The sequence below is a fragment of the Anopheles arabiensis genome, chromosome 2, assembly GCF_016920715.1.
Source record: "Anopheles arabiensis isolate DONGOLA chromosome 2, AaraD3, whole genome shotgun sequence".
In the NCBI taxonomy this organism is placed as follows: Eukaryota; Metazoa; Arthropoda; class Insecta; order Diptera; family Culicidae; genus Anopheles; species Anopheles arabiensis.
The window spans coordinates 49,252,429-49,274,895 of NC_053517.1; the positions used below are offsets into that span (position 1 = coordinate 49,252,429).

The 22,467-nt window shown below is 42.4% G+C and overlaps 2 protein-coding genes and 1 long non-coding RNA gene across 6 annotated transcripts in view; 1 reads left to right on the forward strand and 2 right to left on the reverse strand.

The window, feature by feature from the left end:
* The first annotated feature begins 219 nt into the window (after window positions 1-219).
* LOC120897607 (zinc finger and SCAN domain-containing protein 25) lies at window positions 220-10,368 on the forward strand. Its single transcript, XM_040302606.1, has 5 exons — window positions 220-1,476; window positions 4,844-5,886; window positions 5,960-6,056; window positions 6,135-6,322; window positions 9,423-10,368. The coding sequence occupies exons 1-5, from the start codon at window positions 1,203-1,205 to the stop codon at window positions 9,435-9,437; spliced, it is 1,617 nt and encodes a 538-aa protein (XP_040158540.1). The 5' UTR covers window positions 220-1,202; the 3' UTR covers window positions 9,438-10,368.
* Window positions 10,369-10,454: 86 nt separating this feature from the next.
* The window catches only part of LOC120897608 (calcium uptake protein 3, mitochondrial), a 44,793-nt gene continuing 32,780 nt past the window's right edge, over window positions 10,455-22,467 (reverse strand). The window contains exons 2-12 of one of the 4 annotated variants that reach the window (XM_040302607.1): window positions 20,061-20,199; window positions 19,496-19,606; window positions 18,044-18,091; window positions 17,889-17,971; window positions 17,117-17,179; window positions 16,183-16,359; window positions 13,383-13,460; window positions 13,073-13,309; window positions 12,836-13,004; window positions 12,602-12,759; window positions 10,455-11,523 (exon numbers count right to left, since the gene is read on the reverse strand). In XM_040302607.1, coding sequence (XP_040158541.1) covers window positions 11,452-11,523; window positions 12,602-12,759; window positions 12,836-13,004; window positions 13,073-13,309; window positions 13,383-13,460; window positions 16,183-16,359; window positions 17,117-17,179; window positions 17,889-17,971; window positions 18,044-18,091; window positions 19,496-19,606; window positions 20,061-20,199 — 1,335 coding nt within the window. In that variant the 3' untranslated portion in view covers window positions 10,455-11,451. The remainder of the gene's footprint in view (window positions 11,524-12,601; window positions 12,760-12,835; window positions 13,005-13,072; window positions 13,310-13,382; window positions 13,461-16,182; window positions 16,360-17,116; window positions 17,180-17,888; window positions 17,972-18,043; window positions 18,092-19,495; window positions 19,607-20,060; window positions 20,200-22,467) is intronic. The other 3 variants (XM_040302608.1, XM_040302609.1, XM_040302610.1) reach the window with 3 other exon arrangements.
* On the reverse strand, window positions 12,038-12,595 carry LOC120897611. The gene is made up of 2 exons (XR_005738558.1): window positions 12,348-12,595; window positions 12,038-12,274 (listed from the first exon to the last, which is right to left on the reverse strand). It is a non-coding gene; the product is annotated as an uncharacterized LOC120897611 (long non-coding RNA).

Here is a 22,467-nt window from a genome sequence, read left to right on the forward strand (position 1 = left end):
ATGAGCACAGGCGCATCGCACGGAGGAAGGATATTTGCACGCGTTTCGAAGCATTTCCCTATTTCCCCTCCAAAAGATGGCTACGCTCGTATATGCAGAGCGCGCTCGCCCGTAGTCCCGGGTAGGGCAGGGGGTGGGCTAGATGGAGGCGCCCGGGCGGCGGTTGCGACGGGCGGTCTGACGACGATGCTGCACGCGCGCAAGTGTGTATGTGACAGCATTGTAAAACTTCACACAGACGATGCGCGTATCGCCGCAGCATAAGTTTTCGGTTGCACGGCGGCGGCGGCAGCAGCAGCAACAGCAGCAGTCGCTCTGGGTTAGTTTTTCCTCTGTCTCTGTCTGTGTTTTTTCCCGTCACGCAGGCACTTGTGCGGTCTCCATTCTGATTCCACCCCAGACAGTGCTAGTGGGTTGAGTGTTTGGTTACGGCGTTGTCTGGTGGCGATATTTGCGACTGTTGTGAGAAGACATTTATTCCACTACCTAGCACCAACCATCGCCGACGAAAACACCCGGAACGGAAAGCAATCACAAACAATACCGAAAATCGCTGTGGCTGACGACATATTTGTGTGCAGTTGGGACGCCTGTGACGCCATCCGGACAAATGTGGTAACATTCGATTGCCGTTTTTTCCACAGTACCCAGGAATAGTGTATCACTAGACGGATTGCTGCGATTGTGTGCGTGTGTGTGTTTGTTCAGTTTATTTTGGATGTGCGTTACGCGTCACAATCGCGTTCCCTTTGGTTGCCATTGGTTTTCCCACACGACACAACTTGCTGAAGAGAAAACACATTCCCCGTGTACACCACCCTGTGTCGCCGCATTCGGGGGTGGTTGGTGATTTTTTGCCTTTGCCTTTCCGTTGTTCAACGACGCACTCGCGAGACGGAGGTGAAACATTGTGAACAGAGTGAAAAATCATTCCTACCGAGGGGGAACCCGTAACTGGTGCTAGCTCTCCCCCTAGTGTGTGTTACTACCGGACACCACCCCCTTAGCTGTACGAGACGCCATTACGGTGCGGTGCTACCTACTAACCGCTCTGTATCTGCTTGAGTGTGTATGTGTGTGTGCGTGTATATGTAGTAGTGTGCGTTTGTGGAGCTATTGTTGTAGAGCAGCGATTACGGAGGAGCGGCCAGAGCCGCCTGTCCCAGGCCGGAACGAGCTGCGATTGAAACGATCCGCTCGTGATGAACTTCTCGGCATTCGGTGGACCTTTTTCGGGCATCCATCAGTTTGCGGCCAAATTTGGCAGCAATGATGGAGCGTTCACCAGCACCAACAGTCCCGGAAGTAATGGGTCGGCGGGACTGGGTGCAGCAGCCGCCGGCAACGGTGTGGGTGGCGTGGCGACGTCGGCCGGTGGCAATATGCAGCAACAGCAGCAGCAGCAGCAGCAGCAAGACCTGAACCGGTACCACGGTGCCACCAATGGAAACCATTTCAATCAGAATGCTACCTCAAGTAAGTGATTTTTCGTAAAAATGTATTAATTTGATTTATGGGATTTTTTGTGGTGGTGTTGGTGGTGGATATATATGACCCGACGATACACACACCGCACGCATTGTGCATTGTGTGCTAGGGTAGCGGTGAATGTGTCAGCGTGGTGTAATGTGTGGAACTAGGGGGTGGAAACATTAATGCTCGATCTGTGCTGTGGAATAGGGGAAAATCGTAGTGGCGAGACGGCACGATGGTTGTGTTTGATTTTGCTGGGCTCCTAATTGCCGGCGGACGGAGATATCGGGTAGTCGAGAGTGAGACGGAGCAACCCGTAGCATGGAATGGAGCATAGTAACCGCTGTGTCTGCAATGGATGGCGGCAACATATTCCGGAGGGGATCGAAGATAGCTAGGGGGATTAATACAGTGAGCGACTGATTTTAGCGAGCATTGGAAGACACTGCAAGCAGTAGGCAAACGTTGACATAAAGTGTTTTTTAAATATCAGATTTTTGATATTCGGTATATTTTCCACAACACAAAACATAAGGATTTTACAAAAAAAAATCTCTATGTTTCCATACAATTACATTCAATTATTTGTCCTTGTTCGATGTTGATGATCTTTATTGAAAGGAAAAAAACATGAAAAAGTCATTTAAATTTACTTTGAATGATGCTATCATCATGGTTCTCTAGTAAGATTTTTAATTTGTACGATATGAATAAAAAAGTGTACCAAATACGCTAAAAATGCTTTGTAAATACAGTGCTGGCACTCTTAAGTCTGAAACCTGATTTTGCTTATGAATTACAACAGATTAGTGATGGGTAATGTTGGTAAAAATCCGGAGTCGACTCCGATCTGACTCCGATAAATTCGGAATCGATTCGGGAAGGTAGGTCCACGCTGCAATATCCGGAGTTGTTCGAAATCGTCCCAAATCGCCCGGAGTCGTCCGGAATCGCCCGGTGTCGCCCGGAGTCGGATTCACACGGATGAGTCGTTCGGAATCGGAGTTGGTCGGAGTCAACAGGAGCCGTGTGGTTTAATGTGCTTATGATCAGACATTTCCTTTCGTTCTGTTTTTTTGTCTTTTACTTTGCGCGTGCACTTCCTATACAAGCCGACCTTGGCCGACTCCAGATGACTCCGGATGACTCCGTGTGCAGCTGATTCTGGATGACTCCAGACATCCCCGTACGATTTCGAACGACTCCGAACTGCTCTAGGCGACTCCGGACAACTCCGGACGACTTTGGACAACTCCGACTCCGGGCGGTTTTAGTGGTTCCATTTTGCCGGAGTCGGAATCGGACTAACAATAGTCGGAGTCGGATCGGAGTCGTGTGTGCGCTCCATACAGCACATCACTAGAACAGATCAACTAGTGATGGATGGGTCGACCCGAACCTACCGGGGACTTCAAAATACGACCCGGAGCGCTTCGGTAATTTTGGATTCCAGCAGGTTCATTCGGTTCGCCAAAGTATATGCGGCTCCGACCCGTGAGTGCAGCGAGTTCAATAGATTCATACGAGTTCGGTAGGATCATACGAGTTCAATAGGTTCAGTAGGTTCAGTGGGTTCAAACCAGTTCAGTAGGTTTCCTAGGAGCATACGAGTTCGATAGGTTGGGTAAACAACAGACGGCGAAAGTGATGAATAAAAATGTACAAACATAAAAACAATTTATTTATTTATTACATTCGCCGTTTGTCAAATAACCCAACTATAGAGTGCAAAGGGCCGTTTGTCAAATAACCCAACTATTGAGACTCGAGGCTGGAGACTACGGGAACCATCTTTTATAAGTCAACCCAGATTCTGGCATACGCTGATGATATAGATATCATTGGTATGCGGCTCTCCTATGTAGCAGAAGCCTACCAAGGGATCGAGCAGGCGGCAGAGAGCCTTGGATTGCACGAGGCAAAGACCAAACTGATGGTGGCAACATCAGCGGGCCTACCAATAAATAATCAGAATCTACGTAGGCGTGATGTACAGAAAGGTGACCCGACTCTGGGTGGATCTGTTAGTGGAGTCGTATGACCCATCACTAGTGCTGACTTTGCGACTTCCTGAACAGTTACTTAAACCACGAATCGGAGAATATTGCCTTTACATAAAAAGAGCATACCATTTGGCAATGCTCGTGAAAATCAGGCCGACATATAAAGAAACGCATTAAAAACCAAGCATGGCTATTGACTAACATATTATTGACTAATAACTATAATTACTCAATGTCAGCACCATATTGAACAGCATTAGCTTGCAAAAGTTACCTCCAATTAGTATTTGGTCACACAATTTTATGTGTATGGACACCATGGAATTTTCATAGTTATTTAAAGCATTTCAAAGCTCCAACCTTCTTAGGACCACGGCATAGAAAATACATTTGCCGCAGCCCACATATATTGAGGTCATATACTTTGTAGACTTTGTTCAAAGCATTGATCAAAAAATTGTTGAACTCTATTCTATTGTACACATGCCTGTTAAAATTTTTAGATTAAAATGTGGGTAAAACATTGCACGATATGTATTGTAATAAGTTTTTCTTTAAAAAATCAATTCTTTCGCGGGCCACGCCTGTTAACGTCACGAACCACAAGTGGTCCGCAGATCACAAGCTTGAGACCACCGATTTAAAGGAATTGGAACACACTATTTGGCCGGTCTGGTGGTATAGTCGTGAACTCGTACGACTTAACAACATGCCCGTCATGGGTTCAAGCCCCGAATAAACCGTGTTCCCATACGTAGGACTGACTATCCTGCTATGGTAGCAATAAGTCACTGAAAGCCGAGCCCACTAGTGGTACAGACAGGCCTGTCGAGAATAGTGACTGGATTAATGCATTTCGCATTCTATCACAGCTTATGGATCAGTAAAGTTCTGACTAGTTTGTACAAGTTGTCACTTCTGTCGGAAAATCTGAAAATGGCAAAGCTATAATATGCAATGGATTAAATGGATATCATGGCCAAGAATGCAAAGACACATAACTGTCCAAAATCCTGGTCTAAATTAAAATTAGGTAAAAATTGGAAAAGGTAGGAAAAATTACTAAAACAGCAAGTACATAATAATGAAATTTAAAAATGGAAATAAAATAACAAACTGACTAATTAACTAAACGAACATCACCAAATGAATACTACTAAAAAAAAGTAAAGTAGACGAACTGTTGTAACAGTTGTAACGGTTGTAACAAACTGTTCAGAAAGCCACAAAACCAGAAAATGTATAAAAATATGAGGTGTTAGACTTTAGGTTACTGCCACTGTTGAATTCATCTTTATTAGATTTGCTGTCAATTTATGAATTTGTAAAGCTAATTTTTTCTCATATTCTCTCCCTTTTTCTCCCAGTGGTCAATACACCGATGTCTTATGGTCAAAACATGTCACATCCTTACGGTGGAGGAGCCAATCAGCAAACTAGCAACGATCACACCTTCGGCAATGGAAATGCGTCGATGGGCAACGATCACCAGTCAAAAGTGAGCAAAGGCGGTAACACACTCAAGGTAGATCGGGACGACATGATCAATCAGCAAATTCTGCAGAACGTTAACCAGTCCTGGCAAACGCTGACCAACCCATCGAACACGGTCGACTACTCGTCGCACCTGCTGTCGGCCACTCTGCCCATCTCCATCCAGCACTTGCTAAAGTACTCCGACGCGATCAAGAAGGAACCGAACAGTGGATCCGTCGCCGGGTCGGGCATCAACTCGCCCGGCCCGCTCGGTGGTCTGATTGGCGTGGAAACGAACGCATTCAACGTGCAGAAAGACTTGCTGAGCCTGAAGAATGGTTCCAATCTGAACCTGGCCCTCGGCAATGTGGCCGTCAGTGCGGCCGCTGCAAGCCTAGGCCTGAACCACCAACACTTGATGCAGCATCACCAGCAGCAGCAGCAGCAGCACGCGGCCAATGCTAACCACCACACAGATAACGGGTTCGGCAACCAGCAGTCACTGGCGAACAGCATGGCAAACGGGGGTGGCCAAAATGTGGTTAGTTCCGATGCGCACAATTCGAGCAGCAGTACCGTGAACGGTGGACCGGCGGCCAATGGGGAGGAAGCGAACGGCGGGTCCGGCACGGGCAATGGTACGGGAAAGACCAAAACGAAAAAGCAGAAGAAACGCAAACCACCGAAGGAGAAGAAACCGCGCCCGAAACCGGGTCAGATACGGGAAACGAAGGCCCTGGATGGGTCGCCCCTGTTCTGCTGCCCCGAGTGCCAGATGGCGTACCCGGAGCGGGGCTTGATCGAGCAGCACGTCATTTCGCATGCCGTCGAGCGGCGCTTCGTGTGCGATATCTGTAATGCCGCGCTGAAGCGGAAGGACCATCTCACACGCCACAAACTGTCGCACATTCCCGATCGTCCGCATATTTGCAGCGTAAGTTTGGTGCCAAAGCTGGACGTAGACCATTCCAAAGAAATGACATTCGATTTTTATTGCATTTTTTCAGATTTGTCTCAAATCCTTTAAGCGTAAGGAGCAGTTGACGCTCCACGTCGTTATACATACGGGGGAAAAGAAACACATTTGTGGCGAGTGCGGTAAAGGTATGGCCTGTTGCAAAGAATTGATGATGGTTCAAGCGAACGAACGTTACATTCACAACCATTACTTTCATGTTTCAGGATTCTATCGAAAAGATCATCTCCGCAAGCACACCCGCTCGCACATAGCACGGCGCGTCAAGTCGGAAATGTCTGCCTCGAATGGAACTGGCGGTGGCAGCGGAGGTGGATCGGGAAATGGCAATGCAGCGCAAAACAACAGTACGCTGGCAGGATCCCTGATGGCCACCAACATGCAGGGCGCACCGGTAACAGCCTCCTGAGGGTCGTACAAAGACTTTTGGTAAGGTGTGTGTTGGTTCCTCACTAAATCGATGGGCACGAGCAGCTTCTAAAGGGCACTTGATGATCGCTTAAGTTTGATGAGACGATAAGGAATCTTCATCTTCGTTAGGATTTTGTTTACTACATCTATTATATGATTTGCTGCTGGCCATGCAATTGGACATGTGGAACGCTTTAATTATTTAATTTGCAATATTTCTTTTCGTCAAACAATTCATACTCATAACATTATACGAAGACATTGATTTATGATTTTTATTAAATTTCGACATCAATGTGCCAAAGAATCTTAAGTGCAATCGAGGAATCAATCACCTAAACCTTACCAAAAGTCACGTACTCCGTACCATAGGGAAATTAATTTCAATATAAAATCTTTTCTATTCGAAGTTCTTACAAAATCAGAAAAGATGATATTTTGAAATAGTTTTCCTTGGATCTAGTCTTGTCATGCTCATGATCAGACGCTATATATTTATGTGGAAACGTGATTCCACGTGTTACGCTACTAGTCACAGTCGCAGTTCTAAATGGTGTTTCGAAGATTGAACACACAAGTTGACGTGTAAAGCAGAGCCATAAAATGCTCCAAATATTCAGACATTCTGTTCCTATGTCCGATAACGTACCCGCACATTGCTTTCCTAATCTGCAAAAAATTAAAGTTCTGAACGCGAGCAAATCTCCTTCTATCCCGCCGGTTTGGCAAGTTGGAAGTGATCCGAGTCTCGAGCCTAAAAGAAGCAGCAATAATTTTTAAATTTATACGACATTTTTGCGCGTTGAATGCACACACGTTGGATGTTGTGAAACGTTAAATAAGCTACCGGAAGCAGTGCAGTGTATTGGGAGAGCATTTTCTTCGTCAATGTCGGTTTAGTTTTGCGGCGGCACGACTCGGTGAGAAACTAATAATGATGCAAAATGCGATAATGGAGGGCGAAAGACATACGATATTGCCAACGGTACAACATAGTGCTGCTGCACCGCAGACAAAGTACACACTATCAGGGAGAGCGTACGCATACAAATGAGATATGATGATAATCGAACGATGAAACGGACACACGAGACTTTAAGGAAGCTGCTGAGCGGAGAAATGTATTTTGTTTATTTTCTTACAGATGATAAACTCGCTAACAGAAGCTAACAGAGCAAAAGTATATATTCACCTGTAATGAAAGACAACTATATACATATATATTGTATCTACGTATATACATATTGAAGGTATATAAATATATTTTGTATTCGATATTGGAAAGGAATTGCACCGCAAAGTCAAACGAAGAGAACCGAATGGACGTTGTGCGTTGATTTTTTGTGTTGCAACTTGTCAGAACCATATTCGCACTATTATTAGATGTCATCATTTATCGATTGTATGAAAACTGTACGGAAGATTAGGAGATGTTAAGAACGTATGGTATATTTGCCGGGCAGCAAAGCCACGCGGAATTCAGTTCTGGGGTGCAGGAGTGGTCTGCAAAACTAATTGAACTTTACAAATTATATTGTATTGCACCAGAATTTAAAATGATCCACACGCAGCAACGGTGTTACCAATCGTATCAGCACAAGAGATTCAACAGGTGTTAATTTTTTTTTCTGCAACAAATACAATTATAAACTACTACAAAACAGTCCAAACAGTGCAAAGACAGTGAAAGGAAAGGCATCGCTTTTCAAGTGAAAATAGAAAACAAAACACACGCCGGTGTGCACATGAATCCAAAGTACAAACGGAACGACTAAAAGAACAAAACAAAATGCAAACATCTCCCCTGACATAGGTACGTCCGCCGACTCGTAACCCATAACCCTATCTGCAAATGCATAAATTATTTAATTACTGTTGCAGTAGTGTTTGACTGTGTTGAATGCAATAGATTTACGCAATGACCATATTCCTAAAAGAAAGGTGAAGTCGTAGGATGGCGGATGTGCACGCGCACAGTGAATGGTCCTGGAAAAGAGTATTAATAGTTTCCGTGTTGAATGTTGAATACAGTAGTTCTAGTCAGAGTGGAGGGGAATAAATTCCCAATTAATTCACGTGCTAAAGCTCGTGCTCGAAACTGATGGCAGTATACTACTGAGCAAAAGGTGGTGATTTTTAAACAGAACGAAGTTTAACTATGAAAAATGAAACAGTATATACGACGCTAAAGAGGAATACTAAAGATATATAGGTTACATAGGTTTACAGACACAAATGGCAAGCGGTTGCATTATCTCAAACACGGCAGCATCGCTCGGAGGACAGATCGGTCTGTGCGTGTATTTATGTGTGTGAAAACAGCTTAAAAGGAGAAAGTTTACAATCAAACGAATCGAATAAGGGGCGGTAGTACAGCAATGGATTGTGATTTAAGGCAAAAATTGCAACAGCAACTTGACAAAAACCGATTGCCATACAAAAGCAAAAGTGAAAGCAAAAGAAACGCATAGATCTGTGCAATATGAAAGGCGCAAACAAAAATCACTTTATAATATGTGTAGTATTTAGTTAAATGGTGGTACACTTTTTAGTTGATATGTGCATTTTGTGATGCTTTGAAATTAGACCGTCTAATGAAACCAAGGTGTAACGAAAGTAAGGGAGAGTTATAACACACACAAGCTTAGCTTCGTTTTGCAATGAATGGTTCCTTTCGTTCAAGTGAGTTTTGTTTTTATGTTGCAATACTTTTATCCTAGTGTGTAGTGAATATTGGAGGTCGAGCACAAAAAAAACAACAACAAATAAACAAACAAAAACCCAACCCCAAACACCTAACTTATCAAAAAGACTTCGAAAGTGGATCGGAAACGTAAAAACATCAAACAATCGGCAATGCTTCGTAGCGTCTTCGTGCAAGAGACTAATATACTAAATTTTAATATTAAGGGTGCGTATTTATGCCTATTTATTAGTACGTTTTTTATGAGCATTATTCGAAAAGGAAACAATCGGCAAACGTGTACACGCGGCCGAACGGCGCGTACAACCATTATATACATACAATAATGATAATAATATAATATATTAGTAATATTAAACGATACACTATATTTTGATAGGCGTCTACCGAGTAAATAGGTTTTACAATTTGGTCCTGGTGTGAAGCGAATACTTCCCAGTCGAGGCTAGTTGCACGAACGAGGATGAGACTCTGAGAAGGCGGAGAAGAAAAACAATCCCAAATCGATTCACCGAACCGGTGGCGTTCCTCGGTAAGAATTATTCAATACTTCTAGTCACGGGTGTGATTAAAAACAAACATGTTTTATTTTATGTTTTTGCTTTTAAAAATTACTTGCGCTTTGCGTAAAGAGAGGGCAATATGCAAGCGATAAAGCCGCAATAAAAAATGAAGATATAAATCAAAATATTTTTTTTTAACCAATAGAACATAATACACGCGGTTCTGTGTACTATGCATTTACCAATATCAACCTGCCTCGGGAGGCAGATGCGAGGGGCAAAGAACATGTAAAGATTTTAAACTAAACACTAAACACTATCTTCTATTCGATAAAAGAGAAAATATATCTTAACAACAAATGCGCAAACACAACTTGTATCAAACATAAAATGAAAAGGCCACACAATACCGGGCCTTTTTCGATGTTAACATAAGAAGAAACACTACCGTTCGATCGTTCCGCAATAACCCATTCTTCTTTTGCGTTCCGAGTGCACAATCAATCAGCCAGTGTGGCATGTAGCATGTGCTGGAAATATCAATAAACGAAAAGGAACAACCACAGAGACAAAGATGAATGCAAGTAAAAGCAAAAAAAAACAAATAAAAACATGTGTAAATCACGTAAGACAGAAAAAGAAAGTAAAGAAGGAATGATATTTTGAACGTTTTACTAATTTATGAACTACTATATTGTACCCGGTACTTCGTACTTGTATGGAATGTGAAGCAAAAGTTAAGATCAACAAACACAAACAAAACCAAACGGGCGGAAGGACGAAAGAAAACTAACGTAAAATACATTTGTGCTTTTCTTATAACCGGTTTGTTGTCTTTTGTTGTCTCACGCCATATCACACTTGCTGAGAAAATGGTTTCGGAATTATATTATTTTCCTCTAAATTGATTCAGTCGTGCTTTCTTTTATATTTTCGTTCATTACAACGTACATGACCCGGGACACTGTGCACTTATCAATAATCATAGCTTTATGAAAGGAGTTTTGGTTTTTTTTCGTTAGTGTGAATCGCACAATCACAAACGTACGAAACGATGAAATATTAGTTCTGCCAAATAAGTCCAAGTTCATAATTCTTTAGATGGAGGAGATAGCTAATACTTTTTATAATTTGCATGTTTCGATTGTGATAGGATTTTAAATAGTTTTTTGAAATATTTTAAAGTTTGTTTCATTTCTTTTTGGTGTATTTTGATGACCGTTTGTTTTCTTAGAACTCTATTCTGTGTTGCAGTCAAGCTTCAGACAATCTCCAAATTAGCTAGGCAAGGTTAGAAATTGTGCAAGGCAAGAAATTGATAGAGTATGTTTTAAACACGGACAAACCAAACTAAATTACTTTTCGATTCAATTTAGGGCCTATGCTTTTGAAGCACTGATATACAGGCAAATATACAGAGATTAACAAACAAACAGTTGTTCACAAACAATTACAATCATCGTAAGTAAACTCCACACGTATAACAAGTAATAGATAAAATGTCGCCATAACAATGTTTTCCTTCTCTTTTTTACTAAGTAACAAGTGCGTATAATTTCCTAAACAATTTGTTCGTTTAGTTTGATCTAATTTACAGCAAGAAGAATACACGAAAAGGAAGGCAGATAGAGATCGGAGAGCAGTGACGTTAACTAGCTATGGCACTACAGAGCAATTTGTTCCGAAACGTTTGAAGAGGATGAAGTTAAGGATCGATAATTGCCAGTAAGTTGTTTTTCGTTTCTCTAACTAAATAAATAGCTTTAAAATGCTTAACAGTTTGTTTAAAAACACAATTTAACTAGATCGCCTTGGGACGGGGGCAAAACCGGCATCGTAGATATAGTAGATTATTAGAAACGAAGCGATAGAGAGAAGAGAGTTGCTATTGCGTGGACTGATCTTTTAGACGTTCTGTTTCATTTCCTGCTTTAGACAATGCTTGAATGCTTCCCATCCTTCCGATTTCACGTTTGACTAAAACGAAAAAAATATGAACAAATATTGATATTATTATTTTTTGAACGCTAAAATGATACAGAAAATTGTTTTTTTTTAATCCTTTGCTATTATATACATAACTTTGTTTGCCGTTTTATTTTGTACATGTGTTTACACGTTGTTGTTATACTACATGTACTTCCACAAAGGTTATTTCCCATTTATTTCTAATTATTAAACCTAAATAGCATTTCACTTACCTGTCTTCATATGGTACATTAGCTTTACTTACATTTCCCCCGGCGTTGTGTATACACGAACACGCAATGACATTGTGTGATGAAACAACCAATCATTGTGATATGAGATCGCATGGTACGTGGAATCGATTCGATCATTCGTGTTCGTGTGTAATTTTGTACAGTGTAAGCTTTCGCAAATGAGGAATGAACAAACACAGAACACCACACAGGTTACAGGAAACGAGTTAAAGTTAAAACAGAACAGAAACTAACAAACAAATATACATTAAGATGGCAGACACATAGGATTGGGGTGTGAAAGATAAATTTTGAAAATGGGGTTTATTAACATAAAATATTGCTTCTATGCGACACAAACATAGAAATGAGGAGTAGGGGTAATAAATCATGGCGACAATTTTGACTTCACTAGTAAACAGCCATCAAAGCATAGGTACTATAGGCACTAATGTACTATTCTAACTTACAAGCCACATAACACATAGATCCTTGGTTAATCTTTTGATGGAAGTCTGGGCAGAGGACTGAGTAGCGGAGAAACTCATATTAAATTGGAACTTGTAACATGGCTACGGCTATGTACACAACACAACTCACCAGTATCCATGGGCGTTATAGTTTGGAAAAGGGGACGTGTAATAGCTAAACCCTACGACCAGCCACTAGCGATAGTGTCTCGTGCTATCACTTTGTCCGTGGTCCGGATGATAGTAAAAGTAGAGCAGGTAGCGGCGCAACCTTCGGCAGGCCCGCGAACGCATCTTGAGCAGCTGCCGAAAGTTATCCGCATACACCGTACCCTTCTCGATATCGTCCAGATAGTCCTCGACGATATGCTCGTAGTGACTTACTTTGAATCCGCGGTGCACCCGATCCTTCATGATGGCGATGAACTCCTTGTACGAGAGCAGCCCATCGCCGTCCTCGTCGAAGATGGCAAACACGGTGTCGATCAGGTGCGAGTTCAGCTCGGAACCGGTGCAAATTTTCACCGCTCGGGAAAACTCATCTGGCAGGGGAATATGCAAAAAAGGATAAGATTTGCTTGGCAGTTCGAGCTAAGCGTACCGTTGGCAGCGCTTTACCTTTCGAAATCGGTTGATCGGCGAGCGTGTACATACGCATCGCAATCGAAAAGTCATCCAGATTGTTCAGGAACTGGCAGAACTGTCGGAATTCGTCGAACGATACGCCCTTCTCCTTGGCCTCTCTGTCCAGCAGACGGTCCAGGTAGTTGTCGTACTCATCCGTATCCTTAAAAATACATCCAGAGTTAGTGATTCAGGTTTATATTTCACGGAATGACCCCGGGGGTTGCTTACGAGATAGGTGTAGCGAAGTAGGATTTTCGCAAAGTCCACCTCGGAGATGCGTTCGTGGCCCTTGGAAAATTCACAAAATTCCAGCTCGAGCACCTCTGTCTGCAGGTTCTTCATGAAGTTGTAGAACCCATCGTACTGCAGATCCTTGTCACCCTTCTTTCCGAAGAAATGTATCTGGAGCGTTGTATCGACCTTGTGCTTTCGCTGCAGACCTTGCTCGTCGTCCACGTAGTCATCCTGAAAAGATGGGATAACATTCAGTGATTGGAAATCGCAAATTGGACTTTCCCACCCAGCTGGATGCACTCACATGTTCTCCTGGCTCTTCGCCTTCCTTACTTTCAATGCCACGCTTTCCCTTCCAAGCGAAGCTGAAAATTTTTTCCATCTTTTCGTACCAGCACGTGACGGAGCGTGTGAATTGTAAGCGATGAAAGGAAATAAAAGGATAATTAAATCAGACCATGTCCATTAGCAATTCAAAAGCGCGTTCTATTTGTTGTTTTTTTTTGTTTTAGTCCCAAACACACTATACACATGGTGAGCTTTTCTACGGATTACTTTTACGAATGTAGATATGAGTACGTGCACGCACAGGTTATAGCACAAGGAGGACCGGACGATAGCAATGGACGATCCCGCGACCAATACACATTTCGTACACAACATTTTGGATTTTCCACATGGACGAGGAAAAGGGTGATGTTTTGTACAATAGGCTCGCCACCATATTAAACCCCGGGAACCGTTGTCGACATCCGTACACTACACAGAGACCAAACGGACCATATTGCCACACAGGGGGAAGGGGGGCACAGCACAACTATTAACAGCGATGGAAACCCCGAGGATGGGAGCGACACAGCGAACACAAAGGCTTCACGAAACATTCACCACGACGACGACGGGGACAACTTACGATCAACATTTAGCTTTCGACGGAGCAAACGGGAACGCAACCGATGGCTGACTTCAACAAGTGTAGCATGATCGTCTTTCGAGCGAAATCAAGAGATTTAAATTATGGCCAGAAGGCAGGAAAGCAATAAAAGTATGGAAAATAGGAAAATTTAAAATAAAACCAAAAATTATACATGTCAAAAGTGCAAATAATTGAAGGAAAATTCAAAAGGGGAATTATTTAGTTTTTTTTAAATTCTAATACTTATTATGCTCGTATAGTATTCACAGATGCTAATATCCGTCTCATTATTCAGGCTTTAGCGTACTACAAAAGGATCTTTTATACAGACATTAGAAATAGATATTTATAAATCGTGAACAAATAGAAACAAACACATACACCGGGAGACTCCTTGTACTCATATCGCATGCAAAATGTTCATGCACACAAAGATGTCATTCGTTCGAATGTCATTGTCATTTTCATTTGTTCGTCATTCACATGATTTATTAAATGTGATTAGTATACTCTATACATTGAGGGGTTAGTATACTCTAGGAATTGATTTTTCTGTTTTAAAGAAACATTAAATTTAAGTTAAAATGTCTTTTCAATCGTAAACATTACCTGAAGTACATACAAAAGTTATAACCTGTTAATGGGTTCTAAGGACTGAATTTCATGATTTTCAATGCATGGTCCTTATGACTTATAGGTGTATATACCAAGGCATCATTAACAGTATCAATTCTAACTTTCATTGTTGCTTTACGATGCCTATGACAAAACTAGTAAAGAGATCTGTCGAGTACGGTCGAATTCTGACGAGTGAGGATCTGGATTCATACGAGACAACTTCGCCCCCTTCACCTCTCGTTTGCAAAAGCCGGATTTAATCCAACTCCGAGTAAGTCCGGAATCTGATCGATCCGAATTCAAAAAAAAAGCAATTTACCCATCACTAGGTCATACAGTCAGTATTATATCAAATATGTTTAGAAATTTCCACAACTGTCACATGTCTATCAGATATCTACAAAGCCAGATTTATTGTATCTTTTCAATTGTCACCGGTCAGTACAAAGATGGCCTTAGTACAGCATCTGGCAACGGAGTCCAAGAAAAGGAAGGACATGTCTTAAGCTGAGAAACTGGAGTAATTTGCTAAACGAAGGAAAACACCCATGTATTCAGTAGTGTTAAAATGTCAATGTATTTAAATGAGATAATATATCAATTAATATTGAGATACATCATATTTTGGCCGTTCTCGTGGTACAGTCGTTAACTCGAACGACTTAAAAACATGCCCATCATGGGCTCAAGCCCCGAACGGACCGTGCCCCCACACGTATGATTGACTATTCTGCTATGGGGGGCAATCAATAAGTCACTGGAAGCCAAGTCCACTAATAACCGACAACGGTTGTTGTGCCAAGGAAGAAGAATATCTCAGTTTCTATGAGTTCAGTTCTACAAGATAGGGATATGAGATCGTTACGTTATTTTCATCTTGGAAAAGGTTTTAAAAACTTTCCGTGAGGGCTGCCAAGCGCGAAATTAAAGCATTGGTTGTAGAATTGGATTATTCATTAAAGTTTGATAACTTTAGCATACTTTATAAAAAAGTATTATTCTATTTTTCCTTAAACGTACATCAACCCAGGTTACATTAGTTTTGATTTTTTTATAGCTTAGATTTAATCATAAATTAGGGAGACACTCCCGTTAGTATGCTTTTTGAGGTAGCTATTTACTTTTAAAAGAGTTTTATCTACCATGACAAAGCTAGATACGGAAAACTTTGTACAAAAAGATGTTTCACTATTAAACACACAACATATTAGAGGGGGATCACACACACTCCACACGGGGGACACAGTATTAAACTATTTAGTAAGGAATTTGGTGATTTAGGGAATTGCTTGTTGCAAAAGTAGGATTCCTTATATAAAACATAGAATAATAACGAAATAAATATTTAAAAAAACAATACCTCTTTGAGTGACAAAATGTACAAACTAAAATATCAATACATACTTTCACACCATATCAGTTAAAGCGAAAGGTTAAGATCAGGTACAAAATAGGTAATAAAAAAAAAACAAACCAAAACGCAAATCAAACCCCAATAAAGGAACGGAGGCGTGGAAAGGAACTTTGCGTGGAAAACCAAAACACAAAACAATGGCGAAGTAAAACTTACTAATCGTGCCGTTACACCCTTGACCGGCGGCGGTGTTGGTGGCTTTCTTTCCCCCACATTGCCATCATCCCTCGTGCCTGGTTTGCGCTGTTCAGCGACAGACGTTTGTGACTTTTGCTCGTTATCATTTTTCAGTAAAAATCTCGCTTGCGCACTGGTCGAGACAAGGTGCAGGAGCTACGCGACCGCGACGGATGGGTTTGTTGGTTTCACAGCAAGTGTTTGGTTTGATGGTGCACAATTACATGCAGATGCAGATACCGATTGTGTGGGAAAGTTCAAGGAAATTGTTATACACAAAAAGTGCAAGTGCAAACAACATGTGTTCATATCGAAGGTTTTCCGCGGTATGCCACAAGTAAGGCACATCGAATAGAGCGTAGAAAAAAGAGGGAGAGATGAAATTGTGAAGGTGTGTGTAGTTGTGGAAGAAAAATAAAGAAACAAAATTTAATCAATTAAAAGGTGACTTTGAATCCACTCGCACACAGTATTATTATACACTCGATGCCAATTTTTTTTAGTAGAATAGAATAGTAGTAGAAAATCAGTAGTTTTGTCAGTGTATAGAAGAAGATTTAGGAAAACAATAGTTCATAGAGATTTTGAAGTTTTGCTGACATGTTATCTAGAAACTAGCAAAAACATAAACTTTGAATATATCACCTCACATAGTGCATAGACTTATGCTTGTGATTTCTTTGAATGACGAAAAACACAAATGAGCTTGAGAGCAAAGAGCTTAGTTTATCACAACGAGTAAAGCAACTACATTACATGTACCGGTTCTATGCACACAAAAACATTGAAAGGGAAGGCATTTTGCACAGGTTTAGGTTAGAGAAAGGGAAAAACAGGAATAAGAAGGAAAGGAAATTAAAAGTGATTAGAGGTTCACCACAGTAGACACTACAGTATAACAAAGAAATCTCACAGCTTGACGAGTGGCCTCGTCTAGATCACGATCCTTCAGCGATCCTCCGAGCAGCTGTCGAATCTGCGCACGGGTCGAGCGGCCAGGGTTTTTTTATTTTGCGCGTACAGGATAATCGCGCATACATTGATGAGTGTGTATGTTTCGTTTTTTGGTGCACCGGTTGGTTGTGGGGGTTGTTTTTGTTCGGCACGGAATGTGTGAGGAAAGTTGGAGTGGCATACACACAGTCAGGAGCAGTGTTTTTTGTGTGGTTTTGTGCATGAACCCGGCAAAAGGTAGCAACAGGCGGCAACGTGCGAAACAAGTGTGATGCATACATTCGACCGCGTTCGTTGTGTTGAGGTACCACCGAAACAGGATACAATAGACGGAACGAGCAAAGGATGGGTGCCATACATCATTCGAGAAAAACAGTAGAAGGAAGGTGATCGAAAAAAGAAGTGAATTAAATAAAAAGTAAAACAAAAACACAGTAATAATACGAAAGAAGAAAATAAATAAGAAAAACAAATAAACATATGGCCAATGGAATTTGTTTCCGAACATCCCAGACGAAAATCACGTTTTGTGCCATCTACACTAGCGCCATCTAGGAGGAAATAGCGAAACCTATCGTTCAAACAATGTGCTCAGCAACCAACGTCGGGAGGGATCGATATTCGGTCGCTTCTGGAATCTCGTTCTGCATCGGATGAAACTGATCGCTCGTGTAACACGAGGTGCTGCAATGATATTTAGCGACTGTTTCGACGAGGCACAAATAACTCACCACAAGAAATTCGTCCTTATCCACGCGTTGATTTCCGTCCGTGTCGAACATGTTAAAGGCAATGCGGAAGCCAGAGTGAGGCTCTGTAATGGAAAGAGGTGAATAGTAATATGACATACAAAAACAACATAACTTAAGAGGCTACCATCACTTACTTGTGAGCACAGATAGAAGAAACAGATACTCGGTGTACGAAATTATTCCTGGAAATCAAGAGATCAAGTTACTACCAGCGTATAACAGAAATATAAAGTACAAGATAATTTAATTCAAAATATGAAGTAAAAAACAATTACAAGTCGCCTGGAAAAAATCAGAAATGATTTTTTTTTTCGAACTAATTTATTGCAACAAACAGCAAGTCGTCTCCAAAATTTGCAAACGCGACTCCCATTTAATCTTCGTGAGTAAAAGTCTCTTCTTAAATGTTACTCCTTATTATTCTCGCCACCGGGTCAGGTTAAACTAATGCTTCAGCAGTTAATCCGATTGTTTTACATGGTCTGCTTGTGACTAAGGAATTGTGCCGCATTTGAAGGAGCGCAGGGAAAGGCAGAAAACAAAACGCACAAGAAGCTTATCGCTCAAAACAGCACGATCGAGAAACCGATCCCGCCCCCACCAAGCTGCTGCTGCTTCCCGAGGTGTGCGATAGCTTATTTTAAAAGTTTACGATAAAGCTACAAAGCTTTTTGTAAAACAAAGTTAGACCCTAACACCCCCGGGAACGCATCGCACCGGCCGTTTGGTTGGCACCGGTGTTTCTTGCTCTTTCAATTGCTTCCAGCTTCGATGTGACACTACTATCGGGGCCACTGAGCGCTACCATCACCGGCTACCATCGCAAGAACCTTTCCAAGCCCTAAATGGGAACATCCCGATAGATGCCTGTGTCGCAGGGACGGCCCACTAATGGCAAGCGGGTTCCGAGTACGGTTCCATCGCCATCGCGTCTGCGGCGTGTTTGGAGCGTTCTGATTAGTATGGTAATCCACTCTCGGAAGATGAAACGCAATCCGTGAGGAGAGACAGTTTGCTGTCGAGTTCGGCGTATTTGTCGTGATAAGGCGACGCGGCGAAGTGACAGGTTGGCGACTCCTGCACTGAACACTGGAAACCGGTGCGCGTTCCTGATCCTGATTGTCCGCTTCACTTGCCATTAGCCGGTGCGAGGTTAAAGAACTCATTAATAGTGATGCCTTTTCGGTGGCTTACCCCCACGAAGCTGTGGTACGATCATCAGGAGCTTGAGGAACTGTTTCACACGTTTTGCTTTTTATGAAGCAATTGTATTTTGAACAATAAAACCCGTAATAATTTGCAAATAGCCAAATAAATTCCAATAGTTATTACAACAACAACAAAAATCCGTGAAGTAGCCGAAAAGCTCTACAACGGCTTTTCAAAGACACCACTTTTACAACGCTTGCTGAACGATACACCCCACATTAGCAAACGATGAAACGAAACGTGTATTATCTTAAAGCGTTCCGATACCTTGCCAATGACGACACATCGTCCTGGTAGGCGTCCGCGGGGCTAATCGACGTTAGCGCGAGGCTCACGACTGTTGAGGCTGTTTGTGGAGACCGACCGACTGTACCTACCTTTGTCCCGAAGGCTGCGGAAAAGCTGCGACGAACCGTGCTTCAACGGTGGCGTGTAATCTTTCAGCTGCTGAATCTCGGCGTGCGTTAATGACTTCCGTTTGAGCCGTGCTGCAAACAGGATGGGTGAAAGAAGGAGAGAAGTGTTGCTGTGAGTGAACAGTGCGGTTGCAATGGGCACACCACGCGAGAAAGAAGATGGTGTATGAAATGGGGGGTTGTCCCTAATTAAAAGGACTTCAGGTTCAACAGACCCCGGCCCCGGCCGTGTTGAAGATACTGCTGCATTCCGATAGGCAAATAACCCACGCACACATTTCGGATAGTATGTGTTGTCCTGCCGATCGGAGTTTTTTTTTGTTTTCGACCATCGAAACCCTTTCTAACAGTGTGTGAGGCTAAAATTCGCGACCTTTAAGGAAAACACGCTTGTCTAATCTTTGAGGGTTTTTTGTTGTTGTAGTTTTAGTGCAGCGTAACACTTTTTTCGTGGCACAGCACGTTCAGCCTGGCTGGAAAAAAGAGAAAGGCGTATGCATCGGTAAGGATTAATGGTAATACGTACGTCGGGGCTCCTGTTCGACGACCGACTCCAGAAAGTCTTGTGGTGTCATGTAGATCTGCCCATCAAACTCGACCGAGGCGAACTTGATGAAGCGCCGCTCGCGCGCTGTAAGCTTAATGGCCTTGTCCGCAATTTCATCCTGCAAGAGACGGAGAAGAGCAAATAGTACAACTATTAGAAAACAGTGAGAATGAGGAGGGTGGGAACGGTTTGTTTGGACTTGCTGTTGCTGTGTCGCAGACCGATGACTTCGTTCCTAGGCGCCCCTAGCCGACAGACGTCGACATGTTTACATCTCTGTAGCGCCTTCTTGGGAAGGTGCATTGGAGGGCAAGGTTGCCAATAAATCTTACACTCCTGGAAGAGGTTTATACGCACGAAACGAATCTGTGACGTTCCACCCGGCGCCAAGACTAGAGCCGAGGATATAGAGAGTTGCTCGAGGTACATCGGAGGTTCATGAGGCATTTCTGAATGAACGTCTGGCATGCACGATGAGATAGATTTGTTTATTTCTTCTCATTCAAGAGTACTAAACGAGCAAATGTGATCGATGTTGGTCAGAAAACGGGAGGTTTCGAATGAGTCGACATTGATAACTGCGTCATTATCCAATGATGAGTCATACAGGAAAACCCATTAAGAAGTTTTTGCAAAAGCGGTTCGCTCCAAAAGATTTAAAGGAAATCCATAAATTTACCTTGATTTTTTTTCGTTATGGGTAAACCCTTAAACGTTACTAGTGACGCAGATGTGAATAGTCATACGTGACATGCGCCACATCAGCAAATCATACCGTACACTAATTCCTCTACTGCAAAACTATGCCCTTGACACAGCGACCCTGATCTTCCGCAAACCCTTCGCGTTCTGGAACACTTCACTCAAACGAACATCTCTCCCTATTGCGGTTTATGTCTGTTGCCATTACATTATTGCCCTCGGTCCCTCTCTGCCTATAATCTATGATGTTTGTCTACCAAAGGGCCGACCCAACGCAACGATCATATGATCGTGCAGGCGGCATGTGCAATCTATTCTTGCCGATTTCCCCGCCCTATCTACCAGCCTTCACCGCATCCCCATGATGATCGATGATCGATGTAATTCCGGTGATACTCTACAGCACCGGCCAACACCAACATGCAGCACCGTTGGTTCTCGCTGATGGCTTACGTGCATTTTTGCACACATTTATTTTCCGCACGCCGCGTAACACGCTCATGTCACGGGAATTGGATGCGCTCGATGCCCTACTTGAGCGCAGTTTATGGGCGTTTACGATGCCATGGCATCAGGTGAGGAATGTGCATTACAACGTCACGTCACGTGAGGCAAGCATGTCGTCACGAGCCGCCAAATAGTTGCCGGAATAGTTGGCGAAATGTGCCAATCATGTGCTTCACGAGCAATTTTAGATGTACCGTCTGACTCAGGGTTAACGAGGATTTGAAGGAAATTGAATAAACATTTGTGTTATTTGTGTGTATGTACAACACTTCAGAGCTTTGAAATTTTTGAAACGCCTTTTAAAGGCTTTTAATAAATAAATAAAAAAACGCTGCAATGTTTGTCAACGGGTCTCCAGCACTTGGTAATGATGCCCACTCTATTTATAATTAGAGCATGACTTCGATCTACGCCCGTACCAATGGGTCTGCAATTTGCTACAGATTGTTAATGAACTCCGCATCAAATTGTGGGAAGTGAAACAAGTGGCATTGATTCATGCGGTATTGCTCCCAAGCAGAATGGAATTCAAGCTAGAACATTTCATTGTCAGCTCTGTACGTATACTCGTACCGACTAAAACCAACTAACAAGAGCTGTTTTGTTGATGATGCATCGAATGGCCACTCCGCAATCCTAGCTTTCTTAGCATTCCAGTCTCATGTTAACTCCTACAGAGAAGGGCGACATTAAAATGAAATCCACCAGATTCGTTCCCAATCAGTAATCAGTGATTGGAAGCGTATCCATCGTAGCGAAATTATCCATAGCAGGTAGTGCACATCGAACGAAGAGCATATGCTAAATCGGTAAATAGGTAGGTGTTGACGTAGAGCGATATAACTATGGAAAAGATCGTCCCGACCATCGTCTACAGCTCCACTAGAATGTCCCGTTGTGCTCTAGAATGTGTACAACGTCACATTCTGCTCCATTGTTCAATTTACTCGATTCGATGTAGATTTAATCAGTACAATAGTTATGTTCATTGCAAAGTGCGCTGATGGTGTATGTTTGACGCCTTCGCGTCAAGAATAAAGGACAAAGGAAGGTGCAATGTATAATAACGTGCAAAATGTATTTGCTACACTATGTTGCTGTATTCTTTAGAACATGACAACATGTCACAGCATTGTCATTTAACAAAGTTTATTAAAAATACGATTCTTACACGTTG